A 16128-nucleotide genomic window follows, 5' to 3' on the forward strand; every position below is an offset into this window, starting at 1 on the left:
CTAATCTCTTATGTCCCTCTCACTCAGTCTCTTCTATTGACTCTGGCTTCCTTTATGTTCCTCAAAATCATCCTGCCTGTTCCTGTTTCAGAGCCTTTGGATTTGCTTTTTCTTCTTCTGGAACATTTCCCTATCACCATGACTCGTTCTCTTTTATTTAGGTCCATCCCTTTCTTTTGTTCTTATGTAGTACTTAACACCAATGTAACATCACACACACACACACACACACCTATGAATGCAGGTACCCACACGAATTCATATGTTGGGACCTAAGGCCCAATGTGATTATATTAAAAGATGGGGCCTTCAAGAGGTGATTAAGTCTAGAAGGTTCCACCATCACAAGTGGATTAGTAGCCTTACAAAACAGCTTGAGAGAACCAGCTAGGCCCTTTTGCTTTTCCACTTTCCTCTATGAAAGGACACAGCAGTTAACTCCTCCAGAGGATGTGGGAACAAGTGCTATCTTGGAAGCAGAGACTAAGTCCTCACTAGATATTGAAATGCCATTTGTTATTGGGCTTTGAATGTCCAATATTATGAGAAATAAACTTTTGTTCTTCATATATTATCAGCGTCAGATGTTTTGTTATAATTCAGGAATGGACTAAGACATACTGTCATTGATTGTGTCTAGATTTCTCCCCAAAGCCTCACGCAGACATAGGTAGGGCTTTTTCAGAGAGATGGCTGGATGTAGAATGTGATACTGGGATTAAGGGTGTGAGATTACTAAATTAGTCCAATGATTGGTTTGGCACCTGCACTAAATTGGGTAGTCTAGATAGAATATAAAAGGGGCAGAAAGAAGCTGCTATTGTCACTTGTTGCTTGCATTTGCTGTCTCCTGCCTATGAACTGTTTCTCTGCAGTGCCCCTCTGCCATGCCAACCTGAGTTAGAGCCAGCCAACTATGGACTGAAACCTCTACAAACCATGAGCAGAAAAAACCTTTCCTCCTTTAATTTTAACTTTGGGTGTTGGGTATTCTGTCTCAGTGAGAAAAATAACTAAGACACATACACATATGTGTTCACACATATATAGGTACATATATACACGTGTCCAGTAAGTCCCTGACTTATGAACATTCAAGTTGTGAAGTTTCATAGGTGTACTGTATAAGATTCACTTTGTTGGATTATAAACAAATCCAACTTATGAACATTTTCCCAGAATGGAATTTGTTCATAAGTAAGGGACTTAATGTATGTTCGTTTGTATCCCTTCATTAGAATACTACATCTATTTAGAAAGAGGTATAAAAATGATTTTAATTTGTTTTGTTCATTCTTTCATTCCCATGGGTAAGAACCATGATAGGTACATAGTAGGTGCTCAATTTGTTGAATGACTAAATGACTTAAGCTGTTAGCCATGCCAGGGTGAGCAGTATCTGGGATGTAGGGCTCAATGAGACAATACAGAGAGAAAAGTTAACTGGGACTTGTAATGATTAGAATCAGTGACCAATACAATCTAGAAGCAATGTTTCCCAGTATATGTGCAGTTCAGATAATATAATTACAAAAATATTATCCTGTTAACATATAATCAATAGAAAAACATATAAAATATGCCCTAATGAAGGAACTAGAAGTATGAGCCTTCAGCATCAATTTGCTCAAGTGGTTTTGACTAAGAAGGCACAGAGTGCTGGTGTACTGAAATGGTTAATGTACCAACTTGATGGTGTTGTCATGTGATGCCCGTATGTTTGGTTAAATATTATTTCTGGATGTGTTTGTGGCGGTGTTTCCGGATGAGATCAGCATTTAAGTTGGTAAACTGAGTAAAACATGTTTTCACCAACGTGAGTGGGCATCATCCAATCCTTCGAGGGCCTGACTGGAATAAAAAGGTGGAGGAAGGGAGAACTAGCTCTCTCTCTTCCTGACTGAGTTGGGATATTGGTCTTCTGCCTTCAGACTAGAACTTTTACCATCAATTCTCTTGGCAGTCAGGCCCTCAGACGCAGACTGAAACTACACTCCTGGCTCTCCTTGGTCTCCAGAATATCAACTGCTGGTACTGGAGGACTTCTCAGCCTCTGTGATCATGTGAACCAATTCCATTTTGACATCTATATCTACAAGGACATCTACATGTAGCTGTCTGGTCTTGTAGGCTTCTCTGGAGGATCCTGACTAATCCACTTCATACTTAGGCTTCTAGAAATCTCTCATTCTCTTCACTCTCTTCAATATTCTTTCATAACCAAGGGAAGAAGTTATGGGAGAAAATAACAAGTGTTGGAGGCTAGGCCTGCAATCCTTGGTAGTTTTATTATATATTTTCACTCCTATTTGCCTGAGAATAATGACACATTTTAGGACAAGCTGAGTTTTACTTCTGAGACTTCATTTACTTTTTCTGTCGACTGTCTCTCAAATTTATCTCTTCTTCTGCAGTCCTATTTTTATCACTCTGGTCCAACCTTTGATTATCTTCTGTCTGACAAAATTTAATAGCCTTTTGCTTGACTCTCTAGCTTCCAGCTGCTTTTGCTCTGTGATGCATCTTGACACTCTAATTATCCTGCATATTCACGTGTATCTTAGTCCATCAGGGATGCTATAACAAAATACCATAGACTGGATTTCTTATGAACCAAGATATTTATTATTATAGCTCTGGCAGTTGGAAAGTTGAAGATCAAGGTGCTCAGAGATTTGGTGTCTTGTGAGAGACCAATTTCTGATTCATAGAGGATGCCTTCTGGGTGCATCCTCACAGTAGGAAGGGGTGAGGCAGCTCTCTAGGGCTATTCTTCCTAGATAGCACATTCTAGCTGTGTCCTCACATGATGAAGGTGCTGGTAGCCCTCTTGGGCCTCTTTTATAAGAACTTAGCTCTCACTATATAATCACTTCCAAAAGTCTCAATTTTTAATACCATCACCTTGGGTGTAAGGTATTCAACATATGAATTTGGGGAAACTCAAACTTTCAGAACATAGTAGAAAGATTATGGTTTTGGAGTTTGGGGCCGCCACAAATAGCAGAGACTACTTAAGATGGAAAGATCAAGAAAACAAGGTGAAACATTTATCAGACTTCATTCACATTCAATTTCTCTAGGGACAACAACCTTGCTCAGGTAGGCAGTCTTACTGAAATGCTTTGGGTGGAGGCAGGGGTGGGAATCTAGCATCTAGTTTGTGACTTTCCAAGGTCTGAGACCAGAGAACTCTAGTACACTAGCATACAGGCCTTTTGGAGATCCATATAATTAGGCGGTTTGTTGTTCCCCTGGCCACAATTTTATCAACATTATGGACCAGAGAGAAGCCTCTGTTTATTAGAACAATCTCAGTAGGGAATCTTCATATTTACTCTATGCTCACCTATTTTTTGATGGTGGCACAGAGAGGGATAAAGAGAGAGGAGGGTTGGCAATTATTGTTTTTGTTGATTGGCACTTCCCTTTTCAATCCTTTGCTGCCTATCCTCTACCACTCCTGCCTAGCCCAATCAACTTCTATGGTTTCCCTAGGAGTGTTCATTATCTTACATGACACTAATCCCATTACCACTTGATCTAGGTACTTGAATGAAATTGGGAATGAGTTCTTTCTTCAGAGTTTCTCTATTTGACATCAGGGTGTTAGGGTTTAGATCTAAAATATCCTCCCAAAATCTCATGCATTCAGACTTGGGAGTTTTGGAAGGAGACTGGATTGCAAGGGTTTTAACACAATGCATTGACCCATTGATGAGATCATAATTTGATGACATCATTGAAGGTAATAGAAATGTAAGAGGTGGGGTCTAGTTGAAGATAAGCATGTCCTGGGGCATGACATTTGGGATGTATATCTTGTCCCTGCCCTTTCTTCACTGACTTTTCCCCTCTTTCTCTGCTTCCTAGCTGGCATGAGGTGAGAAGCTCTGCTCTGTCCTGGCACCATAATGTTTCTGCCTCATCTCAGGCCACAGTAATGGAGCTGGTCAGCCACAGACAAAAACATCTGAAACTGTGAGCCAAAATAAACCTTTCAAATTTCTTTCAGTTGATTTATGTCAGGTATTTTGTCACAGTGGTGAAAAGGTGACTACCACTGTTATAACTTCAGTTATTCCTGAGTAGTTCGCTTTGTCAAAATGTGAAGCTTTGAAGTTACTTATGATTGTAGCGAGAGGAAAGAATAAAGTAATGACATAGGTAGGAATGATGACAGATATGGACAGGCCTGGCTCATTCTGTGGCTTCATTCTAGTTGTTTCTGAAGACCAGAGAGATTCCTGGCTCCTGATTCTCTAAGACAGTAATCATGACAAGTCATAGTACATCATGCTCTAAGCAGTCTAAATAACTTATTCAAGCCTTATAAGAACACTATGAGGAAGATAATGCTATCATTTCCATTCTACACATGAAGAAATTGAGACTGTACGGGAAGGTTGAGTTAACCTTTCCAAGGTCACAGAGTCAAGACTCGTACACTTCTATTAAGTTCCATGCTCTCCCAATCCTAGTAGAGACAAGTCTCTAAAACCTCATTGCCTAAACCAGTTCAGGGACACCACCCTACCCCCTTAGGCAAGGAAAGGGGCTCTAATGGGCAGGATTACCTTTTGAGTAGCCACTTAAAAGTTTCATTTTCTCTCCCTAGAAAGAATGGCTGCTATCAAGAAATTAACCAATAACAGGGTCAGGGATTTAGCTCAGTGGTTCTGCCACCTGCCTTGCAAGCACAAGGATCCAAGTTCAATCCTCGGTACTCAAAAAAAAATTAACCAATAACAAATGGTGGTGGGGTTGTGGGGAGGAAGGAACCCTTCTCTACTGTTGGTGGAGTGCAGACTGGTGCAACCACTGTAGATATCAATATGGAGATACCTCAAAGAGCTGGGACTAGAGATACCATTCGACTGGTATATTTCCAAAAGAATTAAAAGAATCATACTATGGTAACATATGCGCACCCATGTTTATACTGGCACAGTTTGTAATAGCTAAAACTTGGAAACTGCACATTTGCCCATCAGTTGGAGACTGGGTAAAGGTGTGGTTTTTCTATAAAATGGAATACTACCAGGCCATAAAGAATGAGAAACAAGAGACATTTATAGCTAAATGGATGCATACTGAGGCCATAGTCTTAAGTGAAACAAATAGGACACATATGTATATGTAACAAATAGTTTCTCTGGCGTGAAAAACTAAAAGTGTAAATAAGGTTCAAAATGTACAACTGATACTGTGAAATAGGAAGAAAAGGGCTAAAGGTGTATGGGAAGTGGGAAGGGGAGGGGAAAGGTAGTAAGGGAAAAGAAAACATGAGAAAAGGAAAACATGGAAACAAAGTCTTTGTAAATAGGGAAGGGTGGAGGTGGTGAAAGCAGCGCGGGGGTATGGGGAAAAATAAGGACCAAGATACATCACGTAAAGGTATAAGATCCCAATGATGAATGTAACTATACTGTATATCTAAAATGTACAAATAAACTTAATTTAAAAAGTTTCATTTTCTTTCAGCCTTAGTTGTCTTTTGCAGTTGTCCTTTCTTTCTTATTCCCTCCTTCCTTCTCTCTAGCTTGCTGCTTTCCATTTTGAAATCCATTTGTTAACAAACTCCTTATATTCTCAATTACTTTTAACAGCATGCAAATGTACACACGGAAAAACCCTCTCCTGACTTCATTTCTCTCTCAGATTTAGTCCCTTTTCTCTGCTCCTCCGTACAACAAAACCTTTTCAAAACGGGTATGTGTGTCCAGTTTCCAGCTTACTCCTCTCTTTTCCTATCCTAAAGCCACTCATTAGGCATGTGCCCCTGCCATGCTCCTGAAACTGTAAGGTCACAGATGAACTCCATGTGGCTAAACCCAGTGGTCATTTTTCAGTTCTCACCCTAATTGCCCTTTAGCAGTATTTGAAACATTCACTCCTTCTTCATGCTAACACTTTCTTCACTTGGCTTCTAGTATGCTATGCTCTCTTGGTTTTCAGATGCCAACTTCATTTCAACATCACTCGCTGGCTTTTCTTACATTCCTGGCCCTTTAATCCCAGCGTTGTCCAGGGCTTATTCCTTGATTACGCCCTTGGTGATCTCATTAATTCCTACGACTTTAAATATCACTTTAAAACTGGTGATTCCTGACTGTATATTTGCAGTGTATTTGTAATACTCTTTTGTAACATTTAGATTCCTTTACCCAATTGTCTAGTTGATATTGCCACCTGAAAGAGATGTGGCATCTCAAACCCAACATATCCAACTCTGCTTTTCCTTTCAAAATCTGCTCCTTCCCTAGCTTAGTATTCCAGTTGTTGAGGCCAACAAGCTTCATTCTTTGTTCCACGATTTCTCATAAATCCTGTATTCAACTCATTCACACCTTCAAAAGACATCTAGACTCTTACCATGTCACATTATTTTCAGTGTCACCACCAGGGTTCAAAGTCACCTTTATTTTTTGCCAGGATTCCCAAAATAGCCTTCAACTCGTTTCCCCGTCTTCCCTTATCTTTTAAAACCTTTCCACTTAGCTTCCAGAGTGACCTTTCACAATGAATTATATTATGTTCTTTCTTTGCTCAAAATCCCATCATAGTTCCACTTTTCAATCAAAATATACCCCCAAGTTCTTAAGGTGGTCTATATGGTCCTATAGGATATGGGTCCCTATTACTTTCTGGTCCATGTTTTGCTACTCTAACCTTTCTTCCTGTACTCTAGGCATACTGTATCTTCACTGCTTCTTGAATACATTAGGTGAGGTCTTGCCTCAGGGCCTTTGCACATGCACTTCCCTCAGACTGGCCTAGAATACTTCTCTTCCAGATAAATACATAGCTCATTCCCTTACCTTTTAGAAATATTTGCTCAAATGAAGTTTTCTCAGGTGCTCAAGTTTTATCCTATTTAAAATTTAACACTGCTCACCAATATTCCTTATCCTCTTCCCCTTGTTTATCTTTTTCCTTAGCACCTAGTACATTCCCATATACTATATCATTTATTTACTTATCTATCAGTGCTATGCACTGAATTGTGTCCCCCTTTCAATCCACATGTTGAAGTCTAACCCTCCCTCAGTGTGGTAGTATTTGGAGATGGAACCTTTTAGAGGTAAATATAGTGAAATGCAGCCATGAAGGTGAGACTCTCAGGATGGGATTACTGACCTTATAAGAAGAGATATCAGACATTTGCCCCCCCGATGTGAGGACACAGTAAAGGTGTGGCTGTGGCCATCTACAATCTAGGAAAAGTGCTCCCACCGGTGAACCAAATCACACAGAAACTGGGTCTTGGCCTTCCCAGCCTCTAGAACTATGAGAAAACTTCCTGCCAGTTAAACCATTCAATCTATGATATTTTGTTGTAGCAGGTCAAGCTGATTAAAACAGGCCCCTTCACTAGAGCATATGCTCAATGACAAAAGTTTTGTGTGATAGCTTACTGTTGTATCATCAATGATTAGAATAGTTGTCCAGCATCAAATATTTGCTAAGTGAATACATGAGTGAATCAGATGTTTCTTGCAGAGAGGATAACATGGACATGAACACATTATGATGCAGAAAATTGTTATTCACATATGAGGAAGGAGTCAAGGGAATAGGGGGAGGGCTAGCTGGAGCAGTTAGCTTTTGGGCTGGGCTTTTTAGGAAAGGTATGATTTAGATCTGTGGATAGACAGGGGAGCACAGGAAGCTCAGTCAGTTTAAGTAGGGTCTGTGAAAGATTCAAGTGGAAAATCAGGTTAGAATGGGCCAAATCATGAAGGGTGCTGAATGCCAGGTTCAGGAACTTTGTCTTTGAGTGTGGTTTAAAGTTGAGTGGATGGGAAGTTTATAGAATTGGCAGTAAAAATTTCAGCCATCAATTAATGACTTCCCTGATTTAACTTTTGGGTTTTACTCAATTAATTACCTCTAAACTGAAAACTCCAAGTTTACTAAGGGCTTGATTCTATGATTCCTAGCTTGCTGCAGATAAGAAACAGGAAAGAGAGGGAGAGTTTTGAATATGAAAACAGATACACCTCCAGGGAAGGAAGAGCTAGATGACATCTTGGCCTGGAAGATAAAGACAGAAAGCCTGAACTGTAGGCTTAGAACCTCTGTCCATGTGTGATCTAATAGGCAATGTTCACTGGGACAACAGAGACAATAGTCGTCACAGAAAGGAAATGTCAGGATGGATCTGGACTCTGCTATTTAAGAACACAGGAAAAGATGTGAACCCACCCTAGAAATGTTTAAAATAAAAGCATTAAAATAAAAAAGATTTGATGATGGTCATGGTGGCATGTACTTATCATCCCAGCTACTTTGCAGGTTGAGGAAGGAGGATCGCAAGTTCAAGGCCAACCTGGGAAACTTACTGAGATATTAGCCTCAAAAATGACAAAAGTTGGAGATGTAGCCCAAGGTAGAAGGCCCCTGGGTTCCAGCCCTAATAAAGCACACACACACACACACACACACACACACACACACACACACACAGACTGATACTAGAAGGATCATGTTTTAGTCACCTGGTAAACTTATATATGTTAAACACCTAGATATCTATTCCTCCTGAATAAACAAGACATTACTGTACACTAGCCTTACCAGTATGGCACAGATTGCTGTGTGTGTGGTGTGCAAACACACATACAGAGAAGGAGTGAGCTGTACAGATAGTCTTCAATTTGCTATGGTTAGACTTCACCATTTTTTACTTTATAATGGTAGACAGGTAATACACATTGAGTAGAAACCACACTACAGGTTTGGATTTCGGTCTTTTTTTGGGGCTAGCACCATGCAGCATGATCTTCCCTTGTGACACTGGGCAGTGGCAGCCCTGGCTCTCAGTCAGCAACACAGTCATGAGGTTGAATGACTGATTCTTTATACTGTGCAGTGTTGGTAAGCTGGGATGTTTGGTAGGCTAAGCAGATTAAACGCACTTTCACTTCTGGTATTTTGCGTTTATGATGGGTTTATCAAGATGTAATACCACTGTAAGGAGCATTTATATTGTATGAAACACAATGAATTTAGCATTCCAGCTTTCTCTCTCCCAGACTATTTGGTTCTGGTTCAGAGGGGTAGAACATGCTTTATTAATGTATTAAAACTCACCTACAACCTTGATTCTTTCAGCATATCACATTCATCTTTGCATCCCTCATTGCCTGCAAGAATATCTTGGGCAGAGTAAGTACTTCAACAACATGTGAATTGAAATGTTGAATTTCATGTCTTGAGGCCCAGACACATGAACCACACTGTTTTACTGCCGTGGGCACAAAACTTAAGAGGGCATAACGCCTTATGTTTTCTTCCCTTTTTCACTTTTTACTGTATTTAGAACTTGTTGCCTTTATGATTCCAATCACATTGGGCAGATGTCTTCAGGGACTTCTTTCCAGCAACTCCCAGATCCCTTATGTGGGCCAGCACTGATGGTTTAGAGGCTAACATCTTGTGAATAGTATTTGGCTCATCTCCTTAAATACAGTCCTTTATACTTGCTCACATTGCAGCTCATCTGTCACTTTTTCACACAGAAATACAAGCTTGAGGGAGTCTCTTGTCACTTAAACATTGACTTAGAACGTGCACAGAATTAGTATTTTGTTTGTTTATAAATTTTATTATTTAAAATATATTTTATTCAGGCTGGGGATTTAACTGAGTGGTACTGTCACCTGCCTCACAAATTCAAGGTCCCGAGATCAATCCCTGTTACCAAAAAACAAAAAAATACATTTTATTGAATAAATGTTTATGCAGACCTTACCATGTGATGGACACTTTTCAACGAAATTTTTAAATATAAACATATTTAATAAAATTAATTCCATGGTTAAAATTTTTTGATAAGTGTATTATTTGAATATAATTGGTTTCATTTATATTTTATCTCATGCTTTTAACATTATTCTGATAAGGGGTCCATGCGACCAAAAACCGTCAAGAACCCTCACTTTGTATTCCCTGGGCCACACTAGGCAGAGGCTGGAGCTGAAGTGGGCTAGAGACTGGGAGGACTCAGGAATCCTGCATTGTCATCCCAGCTTCATCATCCACTTTGTGGTGCAACATAAGTCTTTGTCCTCTGAAGATCAAGTCTTTGTCATTTGGAGACTTGTTTTCCTTAGCTGCAATAGTGGTGAATGAGCCATTTTCCCTTGAAAGCTCACAGAGCACTGTGAAGATCATGTGACATAATGTCTGTGCATCATTGGGTTGCTTTGAAAATCTTTTAAAGTACCACGTAAGGTATTTATTGAGGAACATTAATGAGTTAAGGTTTCAGAGGTCTGGTGCTACTGACAACTGTCAATTTTAGGGTACTCTAATATTCAAACATACTTGAAGTGAATGCAGTTGGGCAGAACACTCTTTAATATGTCCTACATAGCATTTTCTACCTAAGATCTCACATTGTCCATAAGGCTCAATAGTGTGAAGGGCTCATACCTATGTGCAATCAATTTCTTTTCTTCTCTTGCCCTAATAAATAGCGTGCCTTTGAGATCTTCCTCCCAGATACAAAATTTAGGCAAGCCATGATCTTCAAAGCTTACTGTCAAACCAAATAACTGGGATGATTTTATGGCTCTTGGGATGTGGAAGATGGAAGCCCAGTTTGGCGTCTTTGTGCAGCCTGTGCTATGAGGGAGGACCAGAATTGGAAGGATCCCGAGACTCTCTCTGAAAACAGCAGAAGTTTCACCTAGTCTTATGCAGCATTGGTCAGAAAAGCTATTTTTCTGAGCTAGCAGGTCTCATTCTTCTTTTAAGTGATGCCATGGGATTTCCAGTACTATAAAGGTAGCTCTGGAGTCATTCACATGCTGTTAATATGGTTATTATGATAACAATTTACTGAGCGCCTTGTCAGGCACTTTATGTTGACCAGAGACAATTCTTTGAAGGAAATATACTTCGATTTCCACTATTTCTTAAAGTCAAAGTCTCGGGTTGTAGTCCAGGCTGGCCTCAAACTTGCAGCAATCCTCTTGCCTCAGTTTCTTGAGTGCATCACAGGCATGTGCCACCACACCTAGCTAGATTGCCCCTTTATAGATGAATATAAGAAGTGTCAGAGAAGTTAAGTGACACTGTTAGACAGTGACATGGGAAATTATGGTATAATAGCAAGAACACAAATTGAAGCCAGGCTAACCTGCATTCAATTTCTGGGCTTCGGCACATATTGCTGCGTACCTAGCTCAAGTAATCAAACTTTTTCAAGTCTGTTTTCTCCTCTTGCCCATCTTTCAAGCTCCCTAACATTTTGGTTCCTCTACAGTACCTGGTACATGATCATTGTTTAGCAGGGTCTCCCACAGAAACATGAGGGAAGGAGTCATGTTGTGTTTGCTCCTTAATTTCTAGGGCCAAGACTGGCACACATCAGGTACTTCATGGTGGCACATAAATGAACAATGTAGGGTTTATAATACTTACCAATTAGGTTAAATAAATTATTAGAGCAGTAGGAAATTTTTTGGGCTTGCAATTGGAAAGACCATGATTTAAGGCTCATCTCTGCCTCTTTGAAACTTAAACAAGGTACTGTACATCTCCAAGTCTCAGCTGAAGCAGAGTGGAGTATCTTCTACTTTTCACACTATAGGAAAGGTGAATGAATAAATATCTTTATTTATCATTAATCTATCATGTATCTATATCCTGGTTCATGGGACTCACTGATCAATGTTAGCTTTTATTATTGTTGTGGCCTGTACCTAGATGTCCCCCCAAAAGCCTCATACACTCATAGGTGGGGCTTTTCAAAGAGGATATGATGCTGGGATTAAGGTTGCCCCACTCTGGGTATAGGTGGCACTGCTCAAAGGGCGGGTGTCCTGGATGGAATATAAAGGAACAGGAAAAAAAAGGCGGCTTCTGCTGCTGCCATAACTTGCTGCTTGCTGCCTTCTCCCAGCCCTGCTATGCCACGGACTGTTTCTCCTCTGTGATGTCCCTCTGTCATGCCACCCTGCCTTGGAGGAAGCTGACTATGCACTGAAACCTCTACAAATTGTGAGCTGAAATAAACCTTTCCTTCTTTAACTTATGGTGTTGGGTATTTTGCCTCAGCAATGAGAAAGTAACTAATTATTATTATGTATTATTATTTTCACAGAGCTAAGCATGCTATGCAAGTTTTCATTTACAAAACATTTACTGTGCACCTACAATGCCCCAGGATCTGGGGATAATGATAGTGAACAGGGGAAATGAGGACCACACTGTCAGAGAACTTACACTCTGGAGGGTAGGCAGGGTGAGGGCACTGAGAGTAATACAGTTCAGGTTCGAAGAGCCAGGCATCATTCCCACCTTATCAACACTGTGCACGGTTGGTAAACACTGAATATTTTTACAGCTTTGGCTAAAGTGGGAAGGACTTAAATTCAATCTGTTAAAAGCTATCCTTCTATCTTTTGGAAAGCAAAGGCTGGACCTACTCCTTTTGTATCCTACAGTGCCTGGCACAGTGTGTGGGATAGAATAAATGTTTGGAAAAGGCTTGAACAGCTGACTTCCTTTGTTGAGGCCCACTGACAAGATGTACCACACAATTCTGGGCGTGAACATAAAAACAGATCTTTAAAATGTGGGTAACAGGAAGAAAAGAGACAAAGGGGAGAGGCAAGGGAAGGAAAGAAGGGAATGGAATTAATATGAGAAAATGAAAAATAATGGAAACAAAGTCTTTGTAGATAGGGAGGGAGGGACGGTTTGAAGGGAGGGCAGGGGAAAAATAAGAACCAAGATTGATTATATAAAGGCACAAATTTCCATGTCATTATATCGTCTACAGTAAATGTAACAATAAAATTAATTTTAAAAATTTCCAGATGAGGTTAGTAGGACTGAATAAAATGCCAAGGGAAAGCAGAAAAAATAATGTGGGTAAGGTCAGAAACTTTGGCTGAACATAACCATTATTATAACTCTTTGTTGAGAACTCACCATGGCTCACTGGCCAGGCTGTTTGAAGATCCTGTCTTGTTGAATCTTTCCTCCCACTCTTTGAGGTAGATATAAATTCTCCTTAATTTTGTCTATAAGGAAATTGAATCTTTCATTGTGACCATGTAACTTCCCTGCAGACCCGTGGGCAGGAGGTAATTTGGGCAACATAACTCCAAAATAAGTGCTCAGCAGATGGCAGCAATTGTGGAGAAAAATGGAGCCAGGTCTATCTGATGCATTGTCCTAGGCATCTGAGAATCCCAAGGGTTTACCTAGTTTTACTGGGTGCACTGAAAGTTTTTGCACATTTATGCTGTCCTTTTGAATAATAATTTACTCTGTACTATATGGAAACCATACATTTTGGGGTCCAAATTAAAAATAAATTTCCATATAACTTGGAACACAGATATGTGCCTAATTCTTTAAAAAAGCAACTTATTCATTTGTATTAAAGATGCTTAACAAGCAACTTGGCAATATTACAAAATCAGATCTAGAGCTATCACAGGACTGGGGAGGGAGATGAAACAACCATTTGTAAAGTAAGAGGAAACGTGTATTCACTATTTTCTGCCAAATATCTAACAGCTGTATCTCATAGAAATAACAAAACAGCAATATTTCAAAATTATGGAGGAACACCAGAGCCATAAATAGCACTGAGGATTTTGAAGGAATAATCGCTTCATTAATAAATCTCTGTGGTGAATGTAAAGAATTGTGAGAAATGGCATGTGCTGCAATGTGATTATGTGGTATAATGTAAACAACTCTGGACTAGTGTATCAGTCAGGGTTCTGCAGATAAGCTGCCAAGTTTGAGGGCAGGAAAGCAGGCTGGAAATTTCTGGCAGGAGGGCAGGAGTTGATCTTGCAGTTTTGAGCCGGAAGTAGCTTGGAGGTAGATTTCATTTCTCAGGGGACCTCAAGTCTCTCCTCTTAAGGCCTTTAACTGATTAGATGAGGCCCATTCACATTTTGGTAGGTAATCTGCTTTAGTCAAAATCAACCAGTTTAAATGCTAATCACGTCTGAAAAGTACCTTCACACCAACATCTACACTGGTGTGGGACCATGGAAATGGTCAAGTTGACACAGAATATTAATCATCACAGCTAGTATATTCAAATACACTGGGGAGACAACCCTGGACCAAAGTGGCAGGTATAATAGAAGCAGTTTGCAATATAAATAGATTAAGTAAAGGAGAGTGAAGTATTTAGGGAGGGCAGCTGCTATGTTAAAATTTAATTTTATTTAACTTACTTACTTATGGAATAACTGGTAAGTGGAAAATGCGCCTTGCTTTCCTACATATTATTAAAACAAGGCATTCCAGGAACCCCCGAGACTGGTGAATCAACACCTTCCACTGTGTTGATGACAGAGGTGCTTCGGAGAGGAAGTTAGTGTAAAAATAAGCTGAGCTTTCTCTGGGGCTACAGTGGGGTGCTCGAGGGTAAGCCAGCTTTGGCAGGAATGGGCTGATAAGGAAAGCTGTTTCTAGCTGTCAGGTAGGGTTAGCATGTTCTTCCAATATCCTGGTAACACAAAGGGAGAAACTGAGGTGATCTACCAAAGGGTCACTTAGAAAGCACGTTATTCAAAACAAAACACAAACTGAGGTATACAAAAGAAATATTTATCTTTTAAAAATACAACTTTGAACACTACTGGCATCTCATTTACAAAGTCTTTTTGTGGAACACTCTCCACTGGCTTTGCTTATTCAGTGCATCCTCTTACCTTCCAGGCAGTTCAAGGGAGGGCAGGCTTATGTTCTAAGCCCCATAGCTGCTACCACAAAAATAAATAAATAAAGCCCGTTCTAGCCCCAAAGCCCTATCCTTTCCTTTCATTTTCTACCAAGCAGAACTTCCTAAACGATCCACTTCCATGCCACCTTTGCAACCTGCTGTTGGGGCATAGTAGAACAGGAGGTGTCCCCAGCAATCAGCGCTCCAGGTAGAGCAGACCGATTTGTAGGAAACCTCAACACTTTGGCCCATTATTTACCCACTAGTTCATTACTATTAATACTCATATCCTCATATCAACTCTTGGCAAACATTCAGCACGAAGTAAACATAGTATTTACAGTAGTACGCAGTTTGCAGTTTGACACACTGACAGCAGAAAAAAGGGACCAACAGACTTCAGAAGGCCAGAGGGGAGAGTACTTCAATAAATTCCTTCTGCTAATGTGCACGCACCCACCTGTGAATGCATTTCAATTCATAGAAAACTAATCATGCTCTCCTTTAAAAGCAGACTATTTACAAGAGATTTTTGAATAGCACAAACACATGCTAGTCATACTGAATACTTGCTTTTGGTGAAGACATCTAGATTTATTTTTTTGAAATTCTAAATAGACCTTTTTTAACTACTGGAAAAAATAACAACTTTGGAACATTTGTCAACTTTTGGTTCAGAGTAATTTTGCAAAAAGCCACAAACCATGCTTTGTTGTTTCAAAGGTCAACCTGGTAAGCACCAACCAGAGGACACTGATGCGTTATTCATTTACTGGTCTACTAGAGATTAGAAAGACAATGGCAGTTACACAGAGTACTTAGTGCTCCTCTAATTCCTATCCAGTAGCAGCAACATTAACATGAAAAGTTTGGAAACACAAATCACATATGAATCATTAAAACATTTCAATTAACAGTTTTTTTTAAAAAAAATACCAAGGTCTACAACAGTAGTACAAACACTGAAAACACTCCAAATACTCTTTAGTCAGAGGACTTTTTCAATACTACTAATAAGAAAAGAACCAATTGCCAGAAAGGGGAGGGAGTTACAGCACTTGAGGTTTGAGGCAAATTCTTCTTCGGACCTGTAGCTTGAAGTGCTATTCCAGGATCCGTATTTCAATTTAAAAGATACTCAAGGAATGAACTGACAAATTTAAAGCAACTTCCACTTGAAAATCATTGAAAACACAAATCACTTTTCTAAGCTTGTCCAACACATATTTATTTTCAGGATCCTATGGTAGGCAAAGAGATTCAGGTCAGTTTCAAGCCTTCAAAGCCACAGAATTTCCATCTCTTCTCCAGGCTGGCTCCAACTCCGGTCATTTCCTGCTTGAAGGTATGCTGGAGTCTACTCATGAGGCATTCCACGTCACTGGTACAGATCTGCAGGGCAGAGAGCACACCCTCCA

At 39.9% G+C, this 16128-nt stretch overlaps 1 protein-coding gene across 4 annotated transcripts in view; it reads right to left on the bottom strand.

The window, feature by feature from the left end:
* Positions 1-14602: 14602 nt before the first annotated feature.
* The window catches only part of Enox2 (ecto-NOX disulfide-thiol exchanger 2), a 294940-nt gene continuing 293414 nt past the window's right edge, over positions 14603-16128 (bottom strand). For all 4 annotated transcript variants that reach the window (XM_033760415.1, XM_033760416.1, XM_033760413.1 and 1 more), the window contains one exon: positions 14603-16102. In XM_033760415.1, the coding sequence (XP_033616306.1) occupies positions 15971-16102 (132 nt within the window). In that variant the 3' untranslated portion in view covers positions 14603-15970. The remainder of the gene's footprint in view (positions 16103-16128) is intronic.

The sequence above is a fragment of the Fukomys damarensis genome, unplaced genomic scaffold, assembly GCF_012274545.1.
Source record: "Fukomys damarensis isolate Sample0158 unplaced genomic scaffold, DMR_v1.0_HiC HiC_scaffold_39, whole genome shotgun sequence".
Lineage (NCBI taxonomy): Eukaryota > Metazoa > Chordata > Mammalia > Rodentia > Bathyergidae > Fukomys > Fukomys damarensis.